Raw genomic sequence first — 17705 nt, 5'->3', positions numbered from 1 at the left:
AGAAGCACTGATTACTTTCTGAAAAATCTCTTGGTAAAATAAATACCAGAGCGTGCAAACCATTTGATGCAATATTGCTTCTGAAAAAGCAATTTACAATTATGAAAAAATAAGAATAGGCATGCTACTAAATAGACGCTGGAATCTTGTGTCATACCTTGTTAATGGCATGACACCAAAACCACAGACTTCAGGATATTACTTTTTAATAGTCCTATATTTAATGAGGTCAAATAACGTGCACGTTTTTTAAATTAAAACAATGTAGATAGATACACACGAGTATAAAAAGCTTAATGAATTAATATTTCTGTCATATTAGTTTGCTACAGACATTGGCACCTAAGCAATAAAAACACAGATACTAGAGACTTTACCATCCCTGTTTTGGCACATACAGCAAGATACAGAGTCACAGGTTTCATAGCCAATAGCTAATGCTTCCTGTAATCTGGAAAGCAAGGAGAATCATGTGGCTAGCAAGTCTATCAATGGCAAGACTTGAAAGCAAGAACTTAATTCTTTTTCTTTTTAACTGATGACTTATGTGCTTTTCCTTTTTGTTGAGAAAAATGGAAGTGGAACAACATCTAACAGTCATTGTCTCTCATTATTACTGCCATTAGAACAAAATTTTTATTTCTTAGGAATGCTTAGAAGTATTTGAAGAACACATTTCTAGACAAGATTTGAACTGTAGAGTTACAGATTACTAATGTAGGATATTAAACCTATACTTAAAAAGCCTCCACAGGAGCACACAATAGCATACTCTACTCACACTCCGTACGGTAGAGAAATTTTTCACCAAAAAACCAACCAAATAAGAAAGCACTCTGTAACTGTACTGCATTATGAAGAAATTCTTTTATATGCAACAAGGTTGTTTAAATTGCATGAAAACTGTCCCCAGTGGAAATGTTTTCACCTGGTTTCTTTCTACTAGTCCAAATCTTAAGGGACTTACTTTACTGTCTGAGTCGTGACAACTTTAAACTAATATGAAAAAGGTCATTAAAGGCTATGGCAAAAAGTTAACTCCAAAAACATTGACTTCATTACACTGAAGCGTTAGTTTAGTTTGATTTTACATGTTTCTAGAGTTTACTCCAATTCCTGCAAAATAGGATTCATGATCACCAAGGCAACTACTACTACTACAGGAAAAGAGAAATCCCCACCCCAGTTAAAGTACTTTAAAAAACTCCAAACCTAAAACTGTTGGGCCTTAAATGCTATCTAAACAGCTAAACAAACATGGTTCAATTTTGTCCTAACTTGAGTAAGTTTTAAGGTTATTCTCTTTATTAGAATAGCAGTCACTTTATTTATGCGCCTGATGATAGATTTAGAAGCCTAATTATAGACACTGAGATTTAAGTTTTGGCAATACATACTGTGTATAGACAGGCTAACTAAAAAAAAGAAAAAAAATCTGTATTATGGAGAAATAAACATTACCAGTTTAACTTTAGACTATGCAAATCTTTACTACAAGAACTAAGAAATGTAATTTCCACTAATGCAGGATTATTGAATTACAGGAGAGAATGTTCGCACAGATCACCTTATATAGCTAAAAGTCAAATACAAAAATAGTACAGCACCATTTATTTTCAGAAATTATTTTGAAAAAATATTCCTATGCAGTCTCCAATTTTGAGCATATAAAGTGACAGATATTGATTAAATTGATAAATAAGACACATGGGTTCAGGTAACATTATTTTCTATATTTCCTGACAACGAATTGTATTATATACTAGAAAACAGATATATTACATGCGAAATTGGTCTTTGGAAATGCATAGTGTCTCACAGAATAAATTTTTTAAACTACCTTAATTTTCATAGGTTTTCATCTATGCAAACTGTCTAGGAAACTTCCAAACATTAATACCTGTTTAGTTCCCTAGTTAAGAATATACGCACTTTACTAAAGAGAAAAAAACGACAAAAATAAGACAACAGACTTACCTGAAGCCCCTGTCTCATGCGTTTTTTCTTCATGCTTGCTATCTGGCTTACAGCCACTTTTTTCATCAGTTTCATCATCACCCCACCAGGCTGGCTGTCCATACAAAGGTGTCCCACGAGGCATGGCAGAAAGATCTATAAAATCAGCCCAAAGCAGAGGAAATTACTTTTCTGTTTAGTTGTTATATTTAGGTTAAAATAAAATGAAGAGAGAGTCATTTGCTTGGATCGTTTCTCCTGGAAGCTGAAGTGAATTGGTTGCATGCATTTGCCGAAATACAAAACAAACTTGGAGGCTGGATAACTGATCCGGGTTCTAAATATAAAAGCTTACTAATGACCTGATCAAAACTTCTGGCACAAACGTTTATGCAAAGGCAGCTGACATCTCTTATTGTTACCCTGATATATCTGTAAACATTATTTTCTGCTTTCAGTTTGAAGTCATCAGCATGGCAGTACATTCCTAAAAGCTGTCCACTGCTATTTCTGTGAGAAGATTCTCACTTTTACCCACATTGACCTTTCAATGAAATCTGAACTCACTGCATGAAAAACTGATCAAATTTTGCCATGTTGCCAAGGTTCCAAATTGCTGACAGCTACTACAGAGTGCTGAAAGTTACCTTGTATAAAACATTACTGAGCACGACCATTTCTTCTGTTTTTTGTTTGTTTGTTTGTTTTTTAAAAGGCAATAGTTTAATTACAGTACAATTAAAAACACTATTTCTTATATAGGATGTATACATATGATAAAACACATTGAAACATAAATATTAAATAAGAAAAAACACACTGATATAATTCAGATTTCTACCCTGATGATAAATTGACTGGATTAGTTTTGACCGGATCTCTTGGAAAAATACTTCACCCTACTGCGATTTAGCTGTTCTAGTATCATACAGATGTTCTGAAGATAGGTCAAACAGTCCTTATATAAAATCACATGATCTGTTCAAATTCATCTTAGTAGCTTGTCTGTTACTTTGCCTATCATGAATTCCAACATTTTTATTCAATGTTTTAATCCCTGTCATTCCCAAGATGATACATAATTTCATAGCCATGCCAAAAGTTTCAATATGATTTGAAGATACTAAGTACTACTTTTTTTCAACAGCTTTACACTCTAGTCAATACTGAATTGTTTCAAAAAACTTGATGGCTGATGCTTGTGCACTGAATTAGCAATAGTAAACAGCTATGCATATATACAGCAACAGTGAGAGAATCAATCCCCAAAAAGCTTTTGAGAGTTGCACTCAAATATAAATCCCTATCATTAAGTTTGACTGTTATTTTTGGAAGAGAAAAAAATGGAAGATGAGGATAAAAAACCCCACTGTGCCACTTGATGAAAATTTAAGAGGACCTGAATGCTGAAAAGCCATACTGAATAGGAACACTGAAGTACTGGATAGGCTTTACGTACCCTTAATAGCATGCTAGATCAGCCAACAGAACAAACAGATTAATTAGCTATGCCACAGAATCCTATATGTGGAGAAGACAACTCTTTGAAGTGTGTCTTCCAGAAGAATGGACTAAACCTAAACAAAACTGTACAGCCTTGACCTAAGGAGTCAGACGTAGTCAGTTCCATGTTAAGGAAGCAACAATACCTGATTCCTTTCTCATTCTTGTGGTTATCTCCTGTCGTAACAGGTAATGCAGCAAGTTACTATAAGATGAACAATAAACTCTAGCAAGCCTCGCACTGAAGTTAAGACACCCGCAGCAGAGCCATCATGACACATTACATAAATATGAAAGATGATGTAGAAACAAGACCGAAGCTACAGTTTCTACAAATTTTTAAACTACAATAGAACACTTAGGTTCTATCCTGATGCATGTAACAATGAATGCTAGTATCTATAAAACAAATAAACAAACCCCCCACTCGTTTAAATAGAAAGGAAAAGAAAAAAAAAAAAGGAGCAGTTGACAATGCTGGTAGTAAAAAGTACAAACTGTTCCTAAACAAATATTTTCACTTGAACTCCAAAAAACAGCACACTTTCCTGCCACAAATGCTGTAAGTCTGTGATTCTGGGAAAGAGAAATGCAAAAATCTGATAAATGCTGATTAAATGTTCCTTTATGAGTTTTCTTAACATGTGGATACTACAGTAAAAAAGGCAGCAATTCAATTCCCGAAGTTATTATTTATACTTAAAGTATGTTTAAAATTTCACATATGTGGAGTTTTTACTATCTCTATAATTTCACAAGCCTCCTAGCAAAGCAAATAAATACCCTTTCCAAGTTTGTGTGCTTCTGCAGCAAAAATAAACCTTACCCATTGATTTCTCTTCAGATTTCAGCGCTTCTGGAGTTTTGTGGTGCATTTCAGCTGTGGAGTCTGTTACCTTGGACTCTGAGCTTTTGGAGCTGGTTTGCTTTGACCCTTCTGCCTCCGAAGATTTTTGGGATAACTGGAGTTGGCTTGTGAATTTTTCATGCTACATGACATTAGACAGAGAAAAAAACACCCTCAAAGAGTGAAAAAAACCCTGTGATACCAATAAACTACACAATGACAGAAGAATATCTAGGAACTGCACATTGGTACCTTAAGTGCTTCTTCAGGGACTCTCATCTCTCCCCTGACGACAGTAAAAAGATTAGTATGTAGGAAATGCTAAGGAAAATACTGGAAAGATTTCGGGATTCACCAGAGTGTTACAGAAAAGCAACAGTTCTGCAGCCTATTCTGCCATCGGAATGGTGACACTTGTTCTACAAATATGTTAATAGGACATTCAGTAGATACCTTAATGTTGCAACAATACAAGTTCTCTTTTCTTTTTTCATTTAGTAGTTTCAAAGTTGCTTCTCAAATAGTATGAGAACCCTTCATTTAACACAACCATACTTTTAGCAAGAAAAGTCTGTCAGAGCATTGTGCATTTTTATGACAAGGATATCATATCCAAATCTCAATTTATCTTCTAACTTCAGAGTGATGTATGTCTGTTCTGGAATCCTCACATCATTCACAAACGTCTACAGAAACAAATGAGGACAGAAACAGATACTGTTAATTCCAAAATAATAAAATGACAAATCATTTAACTAATTTTATAAGAAAGTTTTCAGCACCGCAAATTTTCTACTAGTTATTCACCAGGGAATTACACTAGAAGCTCAAATTGCCACCTGCTTCACAAAATATTTCAAAAGAAAGGTTAAACACCAGACATTAACCAGGCTGCTGACATCACACTGGCCTTGAAAAGTTTCTTACAAGTTTAATCTTGTTAGCAGTATTTACTGAATTGTTGATTAATGTTCCCTCAAATTGGCACCTGCACACATTATTTTTCTTGCAGTTTGCTTTTTCAATCCCAATTAGCTGTCAGAACTGATTTATCATCACATTTGTACAGCATTTAACATTGCATATGAGAGTTCTGAGGTAGCTTATCGTTTCTAAACATTGTCAAACGACTTAAAGGAAAAATGGACCAAGTTAGTGCATCCAAGTAACTCCAAATAGCAGTGATAAAGAATTCGATATATTGTGACTCTTGAAAGAATACGTAGACCAACATTTATAAGCAGAAATAACACTATACCAACTAGCAGCAAAGCAGAGCAAATTCTGTAGGCTTGACGATACCTTTTGAAAATTCAGTTACTGTACAATAAGTAATCCTCTCCTCCTTGAAATCACTGTTGGAAACATAGTTGAAGAAATCAGACAAGCTTTCAGTGATTTGGAGAAGGATTTATGTACCTGAAAGTTTGCCCAGTTTCACCAGCCATATCAGTTGGCTGTTAGAGGCAGTACAGATTACCAATCACTCCGATTTCAAGGTCTGGATTAAACCTAACAGTGAAAAATAACAAGGAATTTGCAAAAACATGCTGGCATAAATTTCAAGAGAGCCCGAGATATATACAATGACTAATTACAGAGGCAGCAAGGAGGAAGAATAATACACATTCAAGTCAAAATGGATCTCAGAGATGTAATTTGGAAAAGCTGGAAAACATTTAATCTCTGGGGGAAAAAAAAATTAAATGAACATAAATAGAGCTTGAAGTTAGATTATTCAAGACCTAAAAAAATTCTAGAAAGTCACCTACATAAAACAGACATAAGCCCTTGTAAGAACTGGGGAAAATTTTATTCCTTCACTGGAGCTATTCTGCAGCTTTAAAGACCAATTTAGTCTTATGAAGGTAGGCTGTCAGCATCAAGCAAATTGCCCAGGTTACTAACATCAGCAAGACTTGAAGCTGCATGTGGTGACTTCAGATACCAGAAACCAAGGATGCTAACATGCTAAGGTAGGACTGAGCATCAGGACCTGAGAGTGTTCTTCTCACAACTTGCCCTTTTGTTGTTGGAGGGGATGCTTAAACCTTCAGGTAGAGAATTCTCCCAGAACCTGCCACCTCCCAATGACAGCTCTCAAACTGACCCTTCTGCTCAGCCCGAGTCATACCACTGCTCCTAGTACTCTCCAAATTGGGCTGAATCTCTAACTGTGAAAGTGAATTGTTTCTTAAACTCAATTTGTTACCTTCAGAGAAAACTAAATTGTGTCAGTATCTTCTGAATTCACTCAGTGACAAAGAAATATAAACGGGTGAAGACACGCTTTGTCTAGTAGAATAGAATATTAAGCTCTCGATTACACAAACTAGAGATCAGGCTACAAAGAAAATAGTAAATGTAACTGCATAATATTTAAGACTCTTTCAGAGTTACACATCCTTGAAGAATCTTTCTACTGTGTGAGCTGGCAAAAAACTTCCGCACAGCATCTTGCCTTAAACTATTCCTTAAGGATCAATTCAAATCTGCATTAAGAAGCTACACTTTAAGCTCCTCTCCCCTACATTCTCCCCTGGTTTCCTTGAAATCTTCCCTCTCCTTTTACCTGAAAAGAATGTACGATCTGGACTTATAAGAATATAGCATCTTCCTTGTAAGAAATATGAATAATCAGCTATATGTGAAAAGTCTCTTGTTCCTTGGTGTTACTTCCTTCATCTTCTTTTAAAATCCAAAATGAAGCCTTAATTTAGGGCAAATTCAAGGCAAGTAAAATATTTATGGATTAGCTGGTATGAGACTGTTGCATAATTTTATGAATTATTTATCAGTTGAATATTTCCCATACCTTAAAAAATTTACAGCTTCTTGCTCATTTTGACTTTTCATAACAACTACATGTTAACACTACAGATAGATTAAATATCCAGGGTGCCTTTCTGAAACACATTTATTATTGGCTGGTGGCAGTTTGGGGGACTCAATATCACAGCAGGATGATCCTACTTCAAACTTAAGAATTCTACAACAACATGTACACGTTTCTAAGGAATGCAGCAGCTGAAATCTGCCATTTTTTAAGGACTTTTAAGTTAGGGGCACATACATATAAAAAAAAATGAACTTGAATAATTAAGTAAGCAAAGAATCTCAATTTTTGAATGCTTGTGTTGCTCATCTAAATACTAGATTTAGATGAAGTCTGGAAAGAAACAATGTCCTTCCCCAAAACCATAAAGGGATCCTTTGTTTTATTTTCTTTTTCTAAATGAAAATAATGTTTATTTAATTATTTTAAAAATTGCTTGCTTACTTCATAGAAAATATCTTCCATGAAAATAAGAATTAAAGGTACAACTATTTACTGGTTTGTAAGCATGAAACTTCGAGGGGTGTTTAATGCATATTTATTCCACTTTAACATTGTGAGAGTCCAAAGCAAAAACCCACGTGAAGAATATCCTCAAGGCAGCTTAAATTTTACTGTATCACCAAAATTCAGGCCACCTTGCAGACATGTATGTATATATATATGCATGCATTTTTCCTCCCAGGTCAGAGTTCTGAAATTCATGTGCATGCAGCATACTCAACTTAGAGAACCCTGAAGACAGTGTGTGCAGTCTACAGGCATCCTCATGACTGAACTGATGGCATACAACAACCAAGCCTCAGTTGCTTTGCCACTGGAGTTTTATAATCCCACCACAGGCTTTGGGATGCAAGACAAAACTAGCTTGAAAAAGGTAGTTACTATGTAAATAAGGAATCCTTTCCCCCCCCTTTAAATCACTCTATACATACTTTTATATATTCACATGATTTCCAAAGCTTTTTTCTTCAAACAGTGAGAATCAACTCTCTTTAAGCCTTCACAAAGTTTGCTGAGCATTTTGCAATTCACTTCTAAAACATCAGTGTGAAAGGACTTCACTATCCTGTAAATACCCCTGAGAAGAATGTTATTCAACAGGGCCATGAATGTTTGATAGTTTTTCTGGTACAAACATACTAGAAACCATACCATTCTGGTATGTTTTTGAGGTAACATGTCAAAGGAGAAAAGACAGTTCAATTCTGCTGATATTGGTGAAATAACAGATTATATCTTAGCAACTGTACACATTTTCTTCAAAAAAAAGAAATTCCTTAATCTTTTTTGTATGAAATAAAAGATAAGCAGGAATGATCAAGAGTCGTCACGATAGATTATTAGAAATAAAACTTTACATCACGTAAATCTGATTAAAATTTACTTTTGCTTTATTTTCAAATATAGATGTACAAAGTCCAGGATGAAGACTGCTGTAACCTTTTTACTGAATTGAGTGTGAATCAACCATACACAGATAAGAATATTCAGGCATTAAGGCATCAGGTGCAATTACAGTTCATCTAGTGAAAGTATTTGAGACTCCTAAAACTCAAAAGAAAAGCCCTGTGTATTGGTAGTAGACATCTCCCCTTAAGCTCTGAATTATCTTGAGTGGTTAAAGTGCATTACACCAGGAATGGAACAGTCCTGTATACTATGAAAAGTATACATATGTTCTCCAAAGAAATGGGACTAACTGTGGAGACCCAAAATAAATGTTTGCTCTTGATGAAGCAAGCAAAATAAGAATGGGCAGAAGCTGATGAGGCACTAAAAGAGGGACTTGGCTGTTAGGGAGGTGGTGTTCTCAGTGGAAATAGTAGCTAGGCTAAAAGAATTATTACCTAGTTATTAGTTCACCTCATGGTACAGAGGCATTCCATATATTGTTCTGCTACACAATTAAGCACAGTGTTACAAAATTATGTGTTTCCTCTTTTGGCCTGAAACTAGGTAGGTAGAGGTATGTAAGAGAAGCATAGTTGGAAAGAGACAGTAAGGGAAGCACTGAGAAGACAAAGAGCAAGGACTGAACTCCTAAGACCTAATATTCCCTGTCCCAAAACTGTGGGAAGAAAAGAGTTCCTTTGATGTCTCTGAGTAAACAGATATAGAGCAATGGACAACTCAAACCTGAGAATGAATCACATCAAGCAAAGCAAATAACTGAAAGCTCTTTATCAGAGGCAAAGAAAGGACTTGAATGAAAGCCTTTTAACACATATTTTTGTTAAATTCAAGTTTTGTGACACTGCAATGAAAATCTCAAGGTATGGCTATTGACTACAGGAGTAACAGAATTAGGGAATAAAATCAAATGGCTCAGCAAAAAATTACTATGTGCTGAATTAATTTTTGATCACTGCCTTGAAACAGTGCACTGACTTTCAAAATACAGAGGTATACTAAATATTTAAGGAGCAAAGTACTTATACATCTACAACTGTTCAAAGGATATAACCCCTCAGGTTACACTGGTTTCATAGGGAATTGAGACCCTGACTCGTTGGAAGGCTGAGTTAGTTACCTTAAAATACAGAAAAGCTAATAGAGACAGACTAACAGGGTTTTTATTTTGAAATGCACTTCAAGATCAAACACCAAAACCTACATCAATGCTAACAGGCAGTAACTTGAGACTTTTCCTTCATCTTCTAGTTCTTTTAAACATTTGACAAAGCTATTCACTACCAATAGCTTTCTAAATATTAATTCAAATAAGCAATCACAGATGAACTCATTATTTTATTCTGTACACATTCACGACACAGCCAAACATTTAAAGTTATACAAAATAACAACCATAACTAGCATGTACAAACAGCTCGTAAAGAAGTATCTAAAGGGCTACAAAAATATGACATAGTAAGTTTTCAATAATCTATTAAAATATTCAGAACATTTACAAAAGGTGAAGCTCACCTAGAATATTGTACACGTAATTCCTAGAAAAGCCTTAAAATGCAAATTGTCATATGAAACTTTATTTTGCTAACTGCATTTTTCCTATTAGTTTGTTGACACTTACACATTATTCATAAACATTTTGATAAAAAGGATACTGAAAAACTAAATGCAAATATAGAATTAGTTAAATAGGTTTACATACAACATGGTTATTTGATTTTTTTTCACACATGAAGTACAGTTTAACATTCTTTTTGTATTAAAAAGAGAAAAAAAGCAATAGCATATGAAATAAAAATCCATTTCTTAACCAGACATTTTAGAGATTGAAATTTTTTTTTTTACAGTATAATCAAGATTTTTTTTTCTACATTTCTGAAATACAGAAGACTAACATATTCTTTTTTATTCTTTTGACTTTTTCCCTACTGCCAAGGCCCTCTTATTGATGGAATTTACTGCAGCCCTTTAAATAATGTGCAATGGAACACCCCTGCAAAAACCTACATTTTCTTTTCAAATGTTCCCCCATTTCCAATCTTGCATTAAAAAGATACTAATGTACACTTGTTAAGTCATACTCTCTTTGCTCAAAAAAACCCAAACCAAACAAACATACAAAAGACTATGGGGAGCTATACATTTCTGATGTTAACTTACCCCATTCAAGCTGCCCAGATCCTTCACCAAGTGTTCATCCGTAGAGGCATCATAGTTAAGTACAGCATGTTGCTTGTCCACGCTTCGTGACTAAAATATACATAAAAAAATATACCAAATAAGATATGTCAAAAACACATCAAGATAGCATTAATGGCTATTTCTTCAAGTAGCATGATTATTTTCTTTCTACATAGCACATTTATTCAAATTATATAAAAAAATTAGTCCCACATATGAAAAAACTCAATCCCAACTCTGGCTCCAGGTGCAGAATCCTAAAATAAATTCAGAAGAATTATTTTCTTAATGTTTCCCCAAATGTGATTATAAGTCAGATCCAGCCATATCTTATCCAAAAATAATTTTTTTCAGTTCATCACAGTATCACTGATGTTTAACCCAACATCATCAACTTCACCTTTATTTCTCTCTCTCTCTCCTTAACTACATGCATCTTTCAAAACACAAATATGATTCTGTAGTATTGCTGTTCTCTCTGAAACGCACCGTTTCCTGTCATGCATCAGTAAATCTTCCATTATGCTGCCTGGGATACTTACCATAGTATACAAGCATTGAAATTGTTTCTCCTTGATCTCAGTTTCCCAAACAAATTAGCTATAGCCTCTTCACTAAATGTCTGAGTGGCTCCTGAATTATTATTCCCACTTCAGCATTTATTTATTTAATTAATTCTTTATTTCACATCCAAATGTCAACCCATAGATCAGGAACAATCCTTGTTACTATTTCCCCTTGCTACTCAACTCATTGTTCACAACTATATAGCACTGGGAATGGTAAATTTATGCTCAAGACTCCTGTGCTAATTTCTGTACCAGCACCTGCAGCCTGTCAGTTTTAGGAGTCCCAGGTTATCACTGCATTAGCCAGTTCGAGGCATCAGACCATGCAATCATGGCTCCTAAGGAAACGTTTTCTCCTCTCAGAATGTCATGTTTATCATCTCATTCCTTCTTGATTTCTCAAGACTTGCTAATATTATTTTCCTTCCTTCTTTTCAATTTATTTCCTTATTCTTCCTTTCCATGGCATCTTCTGACCGCTTCGCTTTCTCCTCAAAGAAGCGGAATCAGTCCTCTTCTGCTTATACTTACTACATTATTTTTAGACTTTTCATTTGAGCCAATTTGCTCTGCAGTCTTGAGGTGTATAGAAGGGGGATCAGGATATAAAAGGGGAGGGGAGAGTTAAGGAAAAGACAGACAAATGAACAACAAGGTGCATGCCAATAAAAGCTGCACTAGCATACTACATCAGTTAAGTGTTCTTAATGGTAGGTGAAGATATACCAGTATAGTTCATTTTCTACTAACTTAGTAACCTTTCTTCAAGTGAAAATAAGCTATCTCAGTAAAATCAAATTCACTGATGTGAGTGTTCTGCTGAGCCTACAATGTCAAGCAGAGATTACACTTTTCCACGCTCAAGTGATGCAAAAATGCAAGCACAAGAATTACCCTATCTTTACCTAGGTTATGGGAAAATTTCTGAACTTCTTTCAAATATGTTATTCAAATACAAACTGCATTAGTAAACAATTATTTAATTATCTTTATGTGCTACTTCCTATTAAAAATAAGTTAAAATAGAAATGACCCAAAAGATCCTTAAAGCTTCGTGATATTTTGTCACATCTTCCAAAATGGTAAGAACAATTACTCAAGCCTGTGACTTTTAGAGAAACACCTGAAATTGTGCAGAACATTAAGGTCCTCCTCAGGCACAGATTACCTGCATATAAATGGACACATTTTTATTCATTGCAGACAATCCTTACAGGTGCAAAGACTGTGCAAATCTTTCAAATGCCATTTTTCCTTCTGATTTGCTATTGCAGCCTTCCATTCAAATTTAAGTACTATCAAAATTACTTTTTATAAGACTGTGGTGCCCTGGCTGGCGGCTAAGCACCACACAGCTGCTCACTCCCTCCCCCCTGCCCCAGTGGGATGGGGAGGAGAACAGGAAGAGCAAAAGTACAAAAACTCATGGGTCAAGTTAAAGATAGTTTAAGCAGCGAAGGAAAGAGGAAGAAGAAAGAAGAAATAAAACAAATCAAGTGATGCAAATGCAATCACTCACCACCTCCCACAAGCAGACCAATGCCCAGCCAGTCTTTGAGCAGCTGTTACCTTCCCCAAAGCCCCATCCCTCATTTTTTATTGCCGAGCATGACATTATATGGCACGGAATATCCCTTTGGTCAGTTTGGGTCAGCTGTCCTGACGTGTTCCCTCTCAACTTCTTGTGCACACCCAACATAGCCATGTGTGTGTAGGAGGAACAGAGTGAGAAAGAGAGAATGTCTTGAAACTGTGCACACACTGTTCAGCAACAGCTAAAATATTGGTGTGTTATCAACAGTGTTTTGGTCACAACTCCAAAACATAGTATCATAAAGGCTTCTCTAAAGAAAATTAACTCCATCCCAGGCAGACCCAGTACAAAGATTTATATATGACTGCAGAAATCATAAAAGACACAGAATAACTGTGCTAAGAGCTGTATGAATATAAAACAGGAAAACTTCATCCTGAATTAAAATAAATTTGTAACTAGCATTATTTTAGACAAAGACTCTTCAATCCAATTCAGACTGCTAAGAAAATGTTCAGAATAGAGAAAGTAAAGAGTATTCTTCTTTGGAAATAATTTTCATATTATGAATAAAGTAGAATTTTTCACCTTGGAGATGATTCCCCCATCAAGATTCAAAAAGTTTTCTAAACTGGTGAAAGAAATTTTCTAAAATGGTGAGAGAGGGGGAAAATGCGGTATTTATCCACAAGCAGGATGATGCATTGGAGCAGCTAGCTAAATACAAAGACTGCACACTATGTTTGAGCATATTTACAAAATCACCCAGTTAAAACAAATCGGTATTACCAGACAGGAAGAAAACCTCTGTTAGAAGAACAGTGGTTAGGTACAGATCTGAGGTCTAATTCTACCAAGCATGCAGCAGAGTTGAAATGCTTTTTAATAAGGCTTTTATAACATGTTTTCTGTCAAGAGATTATGAATAAAAGCATTAAATTCTGCTTTCTTTATCATGCATTGTCCACATGCTTTGCAGTAAGAGAACAACCAAGTTGTCCGGAGTGGAAAGGAAGGTCCTACACAAAGAGCTACACATACAGAACAAGAACACATTATTAGCTTCTCTTTTGGTGGTTCCTCCCCCTTCAGCAGTATGTGGTGTTACAGTCATGCTGGCATGTAGACCTAACATAACAGCAAGCTAAAGAGAATATTCTTGAAAATCACCAGCCCCCTTGATTCTTTTTACTGCCTCTGAAGTCAATACACAACAAATAACATTTATAAATTACTGGAATCTGTTCACAATATTAATCAAAGAGGCAGCTACTTTTGAAGGTGATGATGACTGAAGTTTTGCAACACAAAATAATAAATGCTTGAGTATTCATCTTCATTCAGATCAATCATGGACAGGAGATGGCATAGGGAAGAGAAGAGGAAGAAAAGTCTCCCTTATTCAGAGACAACAACCCATCACAACAAGCTAGTGGTAAAATAAAAGCATTTTTTGATTATAACCTTCTGGGCAGGAACCAACGGGGTGGGGTTTTTTGGTTGCTTTTCTTTTGGTTTTGGGTGTTGGGGTTTTGTTGTGTTTGTTTGGTTCTTTGTTTGGGTTTTTTTTAATACTTCCCTCATAAATCACCAAGACATCATACTGCCTGTCTTTAAAGAGAAGCTAAGCATATTTTCAACTACTTTCTGACAGGACAAAGTATCTCCATCACCAATAAAAACTTTGGATGCCTTCTGAGGTTGAGAGCCAAATGCAGTTTACTAGAGATACTACATTCTGATTATTATACATAAAAATGGATTTCTAGGCACTTCATTTGCAAATGAGATTCTAATTTGGCCATTAATGGCTGCATACGCAACTCTTGGGAACAAAAAATCCAAAATAAAATATTTTACTGAATGATATGAAGGGTTGAGAATAGTAGTTTTGAAGTTCAATTCTCTTAAGAGTTCTGCAGCAACCAAAGACGAGAATTCAAGAAGAAACTCCCAAAATATTACCATTAACCATTCAAATATATATATATACCCTAGAAAGCAGCAGCTCAAAGGACTACGGCTTTGATAGGGGAAAGTGAATGCAATATGGCTACATAACAACACAGTCACACATCTCTAAGAGTTCCACATAGTGATCCTTAAAGTTGAGGAAGCTACTGAAGCCTCAAACTATTTTGGCTAAGTCTTGTATTTTTACAGTTCCACTGAAGCCATTACTGAGATTGAGTCATTCAACTTCCTTAGAGATAGAGAAATACTCTTCTCTACTAATTTCATTTGCCTTTGTACAACAAGATCAGGACATGGATATAGAGTTACATCAAATCATGTAACTAAATTAGATTGCAAGTTGCAGAAAAAAGAAAGCTCTTTTCAAAAGCATCCAGTGCACTTAGCATTATCACATTTTATGGAGTACACAGTCTACTTGCTTTACTGATCATACTGCAAAAATTTATTTCATCTTCTATTCTTGCATTCTGTATGTGATTTATATGAAGAAAATGTGATCCTCTGCACTTCGACAGTAACTGTATGATTGATGGCAATATATTTAAACTAACTGTTTCTATGAACACAAAAGATTAATCGAAACCATCGCTTCCCAACAATGGGGAATTTAATTTTCAAAAGGAATATAAAACTGGCGCATGAAGTTCATGATCTGAGCAGTTGCACATGGAAGGCTGATGCAATTACCTGTAACATCAGCTCACAGTCATCTCTTCCAACAAAAATCATTTCTCGTGGCAGCCTATGGCGGGTGCCTCCACTGCTCACCAAAAACCAGGATGTTAAGCTCATTTTCTGCTTAGCTGATAAATCCTTGGCAAAGCTACGTCATCCTGCAGCGAGAAAGAGAGAGAAATTCATTTTAGTTATTTTTAGCTACAGTTCCTGCCTAGCAAACACCGTGAGCAGAATATAAAAAGCCTCTCAAAATACAGCATTCTCAATAGCATGTACCGAATCCAGCAATCACAGGAAGTGACAGGCTCCAGATTTACATAGTCTGAGGCTTCATGCAACTAGGCAGATTTAATCGGAGGTAAGCTTCTTCAAAATGAACAAGCAGCTAGTTAATGCCAAAGTCATATGTCAAGTTGTCAGAAAGCTTTTAACATTTGACCGCTTATTATCAAGATAATTGCTACATTAATGCTTCACTATCACAACCAATAAACAACGTGGCAAATGTTCACAAAATACAGCAAGTAACTTGCATGTGTGTCATTACATTTTCCTGCGAAAAAGAACTACCTCATTTGGTTTTAAGCTCAGTTCCTCTGTACAGCACCAAGTGAAAGCTTAAATTAAAGGAAGTTTTGCTTCTTATTTAATGTTAGATTTCTCAATAGAACTTATATTTTGGAAATTTAACAGTGTACATTTAGGATTGTAAACAAAGCAGAGCAAAATGAACAATTTAGAAGTTGTTTATAAGTAATAAAACTGAAAGCAGTGTTCCTTCAAAGCTAAACCTTAATTTTCCACTAAACAATGTGACTTACTACATACTTACACAGAAAAAAAAAAACAAAAAAACCCAAAAAAAAACCCACAGCTATTTAAAATGTCATAAAATACAAAAGAAAACAAAACTTGAAAACTGGATAAAATATTTTATGGAAAACTTCTTCACATAATACGGCCTACTTGACACCAGACAAAAATATGATTAAAAGCACTCTCCAGAGTAATTAAACGGTTGATACTTGGAAAAGCCTTTAAGAAGTATTCCAGATCTCTCTTTAAGAAAAAGCAAGCTAAAGCAATCATTTCATTCATTCGTTACCACTCTGTATTCACTAAAAGAGAAGCTAAAGAAAATAAAAAGCAACCAGTCTGCATTCCTCTCAGTACCAAATAGCTGGCATTTCTCTTCTCTTTTATTTATATGTCATTTAGTGGAATTATGCAAGGGTAGCAAATGTACTGGAAGTAGACATAAGCCCATAGCAGACTTGAGCATAATCTGCGTAATAACAAGAATGCAGCGAGGTTCTCAAAACCAAGACTAACATGTAAGCACTGAGTAAGACGACAATGCCAGAACTGCCCTGTTAGGCAAACTACAATCAAGGAGAGACACCGCAAATTATGAAAAGTTATAAAGAGGACTGAGTTAGGTCAAAACTGCACCTGAAAATGACAAAACAGACCTTTATGAAACAGTAAGTCAAAAGCATACCATGGCAGGTGCTAAAATGAACCAGCAGAGCTGTCAACTCTGTTAAAAAAAAAAAATCATGCAATTCAAATGGAAGAAATTAGAAAGATTTAATGTGCTAAAGATTTACTTAATAAAAAAGTAAATATTCATTGCAACAAAGTGTTCTCTTACACAGTGATACCTACAATAGGGTTATCTTTCCACAGCTGTATCACAGCACATGCTTCAAATGAAAATTATGTCCACTTCACGTTCTCCAAATCAACAGAAGTGATGCAGCATCTCTATTATACTTTACACTTTATTCATAGAAAATATGAAGATTACAAATTAAATCTACAATAATAACTTGCTGAAATCAAATTTAAAGACATCTAGTTACCAAATAAGTGTTTTGATAATTAAAACAGTTTATTCAGAACCTTTGAAGGAAATTAGCATTTGTATTTTTAATTTAACCTAGTTTAAAACTAGCAGATAAACTAGGTCAATCAAATGACATTTTCTCATTCCTTTTAAGAAAGGAAAAGGAAGAATCAAAAATGGCCAGCTTAGGTTCCAGCTTTTAACAAGTAAATTAAACGGATGTCTGACAGCAAGCATACTGTTCAATATCAAAGGTCTTCATTCCATTTATATTTTACTGCCTTTTAAATCTCCCATCTGCTTATCATAACGTTTACACCATTTGGCCCTCCTGCTCTAATTGGAAATTCATATGAAAACCT

The 17705-nt window shown here is 35.1% G+C and overlaps 1 protein-coding gene across 5 annotated transcripts in view; it reads right to left on the bottom strand.

The window, feature by feature from the left end:
* Window positions 1-17705, bottom strand: part of CEP170 (centrosomal protein 170) — a 104765-nt gene that overhangs the window by 65291 nt on the left and 21769 nt on the right. For all 5 annotated transcript variants that reach the window (XM_087775476.1, XM_087775477.1, XM_087775479.1 and 2 more), the window contains exons 2-7: window positions 15504-15649; window positions 10716-10805; window positions 4914-4992; window positions 4559-4617; window positions 4286-4448; window positions 1978-2112 (exon numbers count right to left, since the gene is read on the bottom strand). In XM_087775476.1, coding sequence (XP_087631602.1) covers window positions 1978-2112; window positions 4286-4448; window positions 4559-4617; window positions 4914-4992; window positions 10716-10805; window positions 15504-15608 — 631 coding nt within the window. In that variant the 5' untranslated portion in view covers window positions 15609-15649. The remainder of the gene's footprint in view (window positions 1-1977; window positions 2113-4285; window positions 4449-4558; window positions 4618-4913; window positions 4993-10715; window positions 10806-15503; window positions 15650-17705) is intronic.

The sequence above is a fragment of the Nipponia nippon genome, unplaced genomic scaffold (assembly GCF_047370975.1).
Source record: "Nipponia nippon isolate SJK-2023a ecotype South Korea unplaced genomic scaffold, ASM4737097v1 scaffold_4, whole genome shotgun sequence".
Taxonomy (NCBI): domain Eukaryota; kingdom Metazoa; phylum Chordata; class Aves; order Pelecaniformes; family Threskiornithidae; genus Nipponia; species Nipponia nippon.
The sequence above is the reverse complement of the archived record's forward strand: the minus strand, read 5'-3'. Positions and strand labels throughout refer to the sequence as shown.